Source organism: Pyxicephalus adspersus, chromosome 3 (genome assembly GCF_032062135.1).
Source record: "Pyxicephalus adspersus chromosome 3, UCB_Pads_2.0, whole genome shotgun sequence".
NCBI lineage: Eukaryota > Metazoa > Chordata > Amphibia > Anura > Pyxicephalidae > Pyxicephalus > Pyxicephalus adspersus.
Window position 1 is genome coordinate 52,418,475 of NC_092860.1, and position 8,280 is coordinate 52,426,754.

The 8,280-nt window shown below is 36.8% G+C and overlaps 1 protein-coding gene across 1 annotated transcript in view; it reads right to left on the bottom strand.

The window, feature by feature from the left end:
* Window positions 1–4,440, bottom strand: part of PLVAP (plasmalemma vesicle associated protein) — a 10,813-nt gene extending 6,373 nt beyond the window's left edge. The window contains exons 1-2 of the mRNA XM_072404590.1: window positions 3,883–4,440; window positions 777–840 (exon numbers count right to left, since the gene is read on the bottom strand). Of these exons, the coding sequence (XP_072260691.1) occupies window positions 777–840; window positions 3,883–4,254 (436 nt within the window). The 5' untranslated portion in view covers window positions 4,255–4,440. The remainder of the gene's footprint in view (window positions 1–776; window positions 841–3,882) is intronic.
* Between the last annotated feature and the right edge of the window lie 3,840 nt (window positions 4,441–8,280).

Genomic DNA, 8,280 nt, shown 5'->3' on the forward strand with positions numbered 1-8,280 from the left:
TTCAAACATTTTTTATATTCATATTATCTACTAGAACCCTTGTTCGGACATATTTCTGTAAGTTACAGGTCTACAATTTAAAAAAAAATTTCATGAAAAACAGTGGATCACTTTTGGTACAGAAATCTAGACCTCAGTGTAACGCTCAGGAGGTTAAGCCATTGAGCTTTTTAGTATGACCTGTTCTGCTTTCATTGTTTGATATTGTAGATTGCATGGCTATGTGCTTGATTTTATATTAACTCCTGTTAACCATAGATGCATGAACAAACTTGGAAACCTAATGTTTTAGAGGTGCTTCCACATGCTGTTAGCCACATATTTTATATAATATAGAGGGATGTTGAGGAAGTGGCATGCAATTCTCAAATCTGACAAGTTACTCATTTCATCTCTGGCAGTATATGCCAGTATTTACTAGACCTAAGGGTAGCAAATAAGTGAAGTTGATTGTAAGATTTAGATACAATATAAATATAAAGAAGAGGGTTCTTCAACTGCAATTGTAAGATCTACGTCCCTCAATCGTAAGTGGACTCATTTCCCTCCTATTTTCTGTTTACTGGACTTTTTAATGTCTACAAGCTAGGACAGCTGGTAGACCAATTTACACCATGGGTTAAGCTCTGTGGAAGGATCTCTTCTTCTCTCAGGTATTGGACTCAGATCTTTCAGAGGGAGAAAAAGTTAAATCTAATTCTGTGTTGGCATTTCAGACTTGATTTTCAATATTTAGAATTGATTTGGAAAATGTGAAAAACCTAAAATGTACTCACTATAACAGGTCATGTTCAGATGGTCCAAGGCAGCTTGTATATGGTTGCAGGTAGATATTGGTGGCTAAAATAAAAATAAAAGCTATATTAACATGCATATCAAATAGTCTAGTTTGAATGTTCTCTCTTATGAATCATCACAATATTTAGTATGGAGAAATATGCATATTTGCCTTCAGTAAACCCTTTGGAGTTTCCATACACTCAGGGCGAAGTCTTTAAAACTCACTTTTTACCCCTCCACAGGTTATATAATCTATTATTTATTATATATAATATATTTTCAAATTTTAAATTTGGTATATTATTGAAGACATGTGTAAGACAAAAGAATTGTCTTCTAACAATGTTCACAGACAGATTATTTTACTGTATTAAATTTATACCAAGTTCAGTGGGTCACAGGTTTACATAAACTTAAACAGCTTGGAAATCTTAAAAAAGACCTTTATAAAATGTCAACTCCCCACAAATCTGGTTCCAGAACGCCTGAAAGTTTTATGCTAATCTGTACAAACAACATGGTATAAAACAAATATAAAAATGGGACTATACAGCCGTCATACCACTCAGAAAGGAGACAAATTCTTGCAAGAAAAATGCAACTGAATTCCATAACAATAGTAAAGGACCTTGTGAAGATATTGGAGAAACAGGTAGATATATGCAGTATACAGTAAATGAATCCTATATCAACATGACCTGAAAGGTTGCTCAGCAAGGAAGAAGCCATAGCTGCCATAAAAAAAACAAACTGTGTGATGGCACTTGGGAACAAAGATTTCCCATCTCTGGAGAAATGTCCTCTGGTTTGATAAATTCAAGATTGAACTATTTTGCCATAATTAACATTGTTATGTTTGCATGAAGAAGGGGTGAGGCTTGCAAGTCAAAGGACACCATATCAACCAACTAACTTGGGGGTGAGTCCGCCATGTTGTAGGGGTGCTCAGGCACAAGAGGGACATGGGCCGTTCACAAAAAAGATGGCATCACAAGGAAGGAATATGATGTAGATTTACTGCAGGAACATCTCAGGAACTCAGCAATAAAGGTTAAGCTCAGTCACAAATGGGCCTTCCAAATGAACAATGACCCCAAGGACCACATGGCCAAGATATTGGAGAACCCATTGCAATGTTCTGTCCTCAATCCAAATAAAAATTTATGGCCAGAACTGAAAAAGCATGTGTTATCAATGTGTTTGCCTAAGGTAAATTTTAAAAACAGTTTTAAAAAGTTTAATTTATTAAAAATAGTTCTATGTATGGTACACTTATTTTAATTTTTTTCAGGTAATGCGGCCCTTGAATTTAAAAACTAAATCAATTTATTTCACAAAAAGCCTAGGTCTACTGTAGATAGACTATAGATAAGTAAAAGTTAACCAGTGCTTACATCAAAACCACTATATAGGTGGCAGATATAGAAAACTGGCACTTACAGGTACCAGAAATTGAGGTTAAATATTTTGCAATAAACCCCAACAGATCAGAAAGTCAGGGTGCTCAATTATGTAAATATGAATTCTAATTCGGTAAAACTAAATGTCATCCAATAGAGAGGTGTAAGATTAGTATGCCAGAATGAAGATTCAGAAACCTGCATTAAGGTGTTCTCTGCGCTTTGGGGCTCCCTAATTATTTCTTACTCTCCGCATCATGCTAGAAAGATTCCCTTCACTTCCTTAAAAATGAAACAGGAGGTAAGAGGAAATCTTAACAAACTGACAAAATATTAATTCTATGAAGGTTGTTCTCAGTACAGATGTCCCCAATAATAAAATGATTTTCCAGTGGTGCTGAGTAGCTCAATTATTACAAAAAGTATCAAATATCTTTTCTATGGAATTATGAGATGAAGCAATGTTCATTTTTTTATTTCAAGCTAGTCAATTTTATTTGTAAACTGTTTTGGACAAGAATGTTTATTACTTCCTCTTGTACTTCCAAGAGAATTGAATAGCTTGAAATAAAAGTCTTCATAAAAGCAAAATACCAATGCAAAAGTAAGAAAGTTATTTTTGAGAAAATTCATAACTATTTGTGTCAACTGCAATGCCCCTGGACATAGTATTGTCCCTAAAATGTGAATAGTTAAGAAGACTTTTGTGAACATTTCCCAGCCTATAAAAAATAATGTTAAGGTGTAGTTATGAAAACACATTTTAAGTCTATTTGCTGATATTTAAGTTACTTACAAAGCTCCTGAACATAGTATTGTCACCAAAACGTCTGTTGTGGGACACAAACCCACAGCCTGAAGTCAAGGCTGTGGCTTTGTGTCCCAAGTGAAAAATGTAAAAAATAGGTTAACAGGTTAAACATAGTCGGGAACTTGTAATAAATTTGAGACATGTTCCTTTTAAACCCTTTGCACTTTTTCCATCTAGGAACTTTGGTGCTAATACTATGGTAAAGGGCTTTGCAGTGAATTTTGTTTTATAGTTTTCTGACTTGGGACATGTGCAAGCTTGTTCAGTTTGGCGTTGAGCTACCTATCTAATACACCTAATAAGCAGCACAATGGGCAACTAAAGGAACACACCCTGCAGATTGGCTGCTAATTGTAAGACATTGGCTTAAAGTTGTCAGCCCTGAAACTTTTTGTGCTGTTTCTAGTAAGATTTCCAAGTAGGACATACAATGTCAAATATGCTAAAAAAAGATTTATGCTTTGACTTATTACTGAACAATTTTGGCATAAATATTTACTAATAGAGAAACTCTAACTAGTTTGAGGGAAAAACACAACATTTTACTAGTTAACAAATGAACACCCATAATATTTCCTTATTTGCTTGAAAAGAGCAATGAGGATATACAAAGTAAAGAAATCTATAGCAAACAATTAGATCAAGATCATCTTCTAAAAGATCTAAATCTAGGACAATCTAGGATTGCTCATACATCTTCAATGCTTTTTGCTTTATTCTGTAATAATTAAATATGTTTCTGTTTATGACATGTTTCTATTTAAAGAAGTATATCTTTGCAAGATTGACAAGATTATTTGTTGGTAGAAGATCTTGCAACATTATACAACAAATAAAAGTCTAAAAACAAGTCATTATATACCAAGTATTTACAAAGTTGGTTGTACTCACAAATCTTGGACAGGTTGTTGTTCTGTTCAGGTTCAAGAATACACGCATCCGGCTCACAGTATCAGTGCAGTTTTTTATCTCCTTCTCTGCAGTGCCAAGTTTACGAATCAGCAAAGTGTAATTACTTTTCAGCAATGCATAGTCAACTGTTAAGGTTTTGTAACGATTCTCTACACTTTTCAGGCGATCTTCTGTGCCAGCATGGGCATTGCCATACAGCATGAAGAGCACCAAGCCAAGGATGATAAGGAACTGGATGATAGATGAAAAAAAGAAGAAATATTTCATATAATGCCAGCATCCCTTTTGCTTGGATTTAAACATTTCCTTGGACTCCAAGCCAAATTTGGCCATTGCATAGCTTGAGTCCATATTTGCTTCTTGCCCTAATATTAAGATTATTTTCTTTCTTGTCTTTGTATTTTTCTTCCTTCGCTCCTTACTCCTTAGAAGGAGTTGAAAGATATCCCCTACAAACCTGCTGCCCTTAAGGTTACCAGTAAGAACTCAGTAAAAGCTCTGTTCTGCATAGGACTTCTATCTTAAAGTCTTGATAGCCTCATCATTTTATCTTGAGAAGGCTTTGGGACAGGGTGGAGTTTTTCACAGCCACTTACTGATAACAGTTTTTTAATGTTTCCCAAGACTGGCTCCTTCCTGCTGCTCAGGATGCGTCCAGTTTCCTCAAATTTGTCATAACACTCTGCACTGTGAAAACTCTATTGTTAATGGGTTTAATGGTCACAGAACATAAATTGTGTCAATGCCTATTACAATCTGAACTGTAATAATGAATTGATCAGCCTAATGATAAACATTCCAGAGGAAAACATCCATATTTCTTAAATGTCCTGTTTTGGAATTGTACACACAGACTTTATTTACTTAACATGTTCAAACATTACTATCTTTGATGTGATCATGCAGGTTATTTATTGCAGAAAGGACAGGCTATTTCTCTTCTGCACTAAACAAATTTAACTGACTTTTCACAATTTATTTTACCAAAAACTCACTTCTTTTTGCTTCTTTTTTGGCGCTGACGTCTTCACATAGTCGTCTTCCCGCTTTAGAATCTTCAGCCATATTGATTGGCTGTGCCGGAATGATATAAATCTTATGCATGCACACAGACGTTTATTCATTCCCTGCATGCACAGCCCACTGTACATCGTACCAAAAAATAGTGAACAGACAAGTATATTGGTTTTGTTTTTTTGCCAGAAGAGACGAAAGTCCCTGTACTCTCTCTTCTACAAAAAAAAAACCTGTCTGCTCAGTGTTTTTTTTCCAATTTTACTTTGCTGTTCTCCTAGAAGCTACAATAAAAGTTATTTAGGGAAGTGAAGAAAGGAGCAAGTGAGTTGGGCCTGCACAGAGAATAATTAGAAAATCTTAGAAAGGGAGAGTGCTGTAAAATGCAAAAAGTTTGTGTATATTTCCTATCTATATACAAATAAATATTTATTATATCACCAAAAATTCCAGAAGGATTTTGGGTTAGGTATAGAAAGAGCACAGCAGTAGCTGACTGCATTTTGTCTTACTGTGTTTAACTGACAACACATCCTGACCTGTCCTTTAAATAATAAATGATCCAGTTTTGTATGAAAAAATTAGCTTTTAGCGCATCATTGATTAAGCCCATGGAGTGAAATGCATCAGGGTCTGGAGATGTGTTGTGGATTGGTGAATTGTTACAATTCAATAATACACAGATACATACAATGACAAGAGCTTGCATTGGGGTTTTTCAATAAATTCATTTTCTGCCTTTACACTGCTCTGACAATTTGGCTTTATCAGTAAGAACAAAGCAAGCAAACCCTGGAAACTTTACAAAGGAGTCATAGGGCCACCTGCTGGATTAAATGCAAGCTATTTAAAGTGAAATGAAACCCTAAAAATAAAAAAAGGCAAGCAGATGGGCCTCTTTTGATAAAGGGACATCACCTTTAAATTTGAGTGGTCACATTTTTTTTTAGAGTTTATTTTAAACGCTTTAATATTTATCACACTTCCATAGATGTCCATCAGTGTTTGAGAAACACAAAATCACGTTCTGATAACAAGAATGTTTGTAGAGTGGGAAAATTTAGAATTTGACATTTAGATGGTATTAGTATGTAGTTTACCAGTGAGTATTTTCTGCTCTGCTACTGTCATCCTCCACCATGTATTTCAGTTAGAGGTGAGCATAAGGGAAAAACTTTAAGTCAAATCTGAGATTTTAAAATTCTGAGCAAAAAAAGCTTTAAATAAGTATTTTTTTGGTGAAAAATCACTGGAAGTTGTTTCTTTAGCCAATTTTAAAAACCTTGGTAAGCCTGAATTCTTTTTTCTCTTTTTTGAGAAAAGTTCACCTCTAATTCTGCAGAGAAAATCAGGCAAATTTTGACATACTGGGAAAAAAGTTGCCTATGTTGCTGTAATTTCACTTTGCTCACTTCCGCAAACAACTATTAATCAGTGTTGCATGACCTTTTTTTGTTTCAATCCGTTTTTATTGAATATTAATAACATAACAGAACAAGAACAGAAAATGACACATATATAAACACGGGGGCTTTCAGCCCTTACTTGCAAAAACACAGTATACAAAAAGTGACATTTTACATTGACATATCAGTTCTTAAAATTAAACGTAATGGGGTCAACCAAGGAAAAAACACATAGGGGTTGGGGTTGGGAAGCAACCAAAGAAGAAAACACCCCAAATCAAACAGTTTTTATTGCCTGAGTGAGAAAACATAGCAGCTGTTAGAAAACTAAATACTCGAATAATCCTCGAGAGCCTCAAAAGCGCTCTCCGACCCCTCTCTGGTTATAACCAGGAATGCCACCATTAATTCCTAACCATACACAAAGGCAAAACATTTAGCCCAGGGGTAAATATGGGGTAGGTGAAGGGGTGGGGGGGGAATGTCCGGCTGATCATTTGCATATACAAGCCCAGAATCCACTAAAAACCTAATTATAACAGAAAGTACAACTCCCTCGCACTCCGCAAAGTTTACTGCCAAATCAATTTAAATTGGGACGATTCTTTGAACCAGTCCCAAGCCGACCATGTCAGCTTATATTGCTCCGTCTTATCCTCATCTTCAGCTATTAGTCTCTCCATGTGTTGTATTTTTTCCAGTTCCACCAACCAATCTCTCATTGTGGGTACCAAGGGCTGTTTCCACTTTCGGGGTATAATTGTTCTGGCTGCCGTGAGAAAATGTCTAAGCACATCCTTCTTACAGACCTTAATGGACCCAGGAAGAATGGACAGTAGCGACATTTGGGGGGTAAGCTTTAAATTAGAACCGGTCATGCTATTATAGATATCAGCTATCTGATCCCATATTTTACGAATACCCGGGCATTCCCACCAAATATGTAGCAATGTGCCCCCTTGGGAGTCACATCTCCAGCACCGATCAGAGATCGAAGAGGAGATACGATGAATGTCCGTGGGACATAAGTACCACCTGGAGAGGATTTTATAATTAGTCTCCTGGGCCCTACATGGTATAGCCATCATATGGGTCAGGACAAAAGCCTTTTCCCACTCAAGTGGGGAAATAACTACCCCCAATTCTTTCTCCCAATACCTCGTGAAGGTGGGGGTCTTATTAGCATATATTCCAATCAGTATCTCGTATACTTGGGAAATAACATGAATCGGCCTATTTTCAGACTGTAGTAATTTTTCGAATGCCGTAAGACTCCCTAGTGTGGGTAAGGAAGCTAGAAATTGTGTTATAAAAGAAGATAGTTGGATGTGTAATAGCCATGCATTCGGCATCCGCTGCACCCTGGCGTCCAAAGAAGAGAGGGGTGGCGCCCTCCCATTCTGCAGAACACTGCATAACTGCCTATGATTGTCAGCCGTCCAGGATAGAAATTTTTTGGCGTGCATTGCAGGAGCAAACAAGGGATTATCAAACAAGGGGGTCATGGGCCCCACTTTAGAGGACACATGACCCCCCCTGACAAAAATATCCCACTCCCTCAAAAAATCAGATGTGACAATTGGAAGTGGGCGGTGTGTTTGGAGCCTAGACCTGTCTATCCACAATAAGGAGCGGAGATGGGGGCCAAGATATTTTCCAAGAGGACCCAGCTCTTCCGGTCTCTATTATGAAACCAGTCAACCATCCGAGTCAGCATAGCCGCTCTGTAGTAGCATCTAATATCAGGAACACCCGCACCGCCTAAAGTTTTAGGTCTAGTAAGATACCGGAGAGCTATTCTGGGGCGCCTCGAGCCCCACAAAAACTGTCTGCAGAGCTGCTGCATTTTGCCTAAAAAGGCCTGCGGCAGATAAATCGGAACCGTCTGAAAGACGTAAAGTAATTTAGGTAAAATATCCATTTTGAGAGCATTAATCCTAGCAAACCAAAAGAGAGG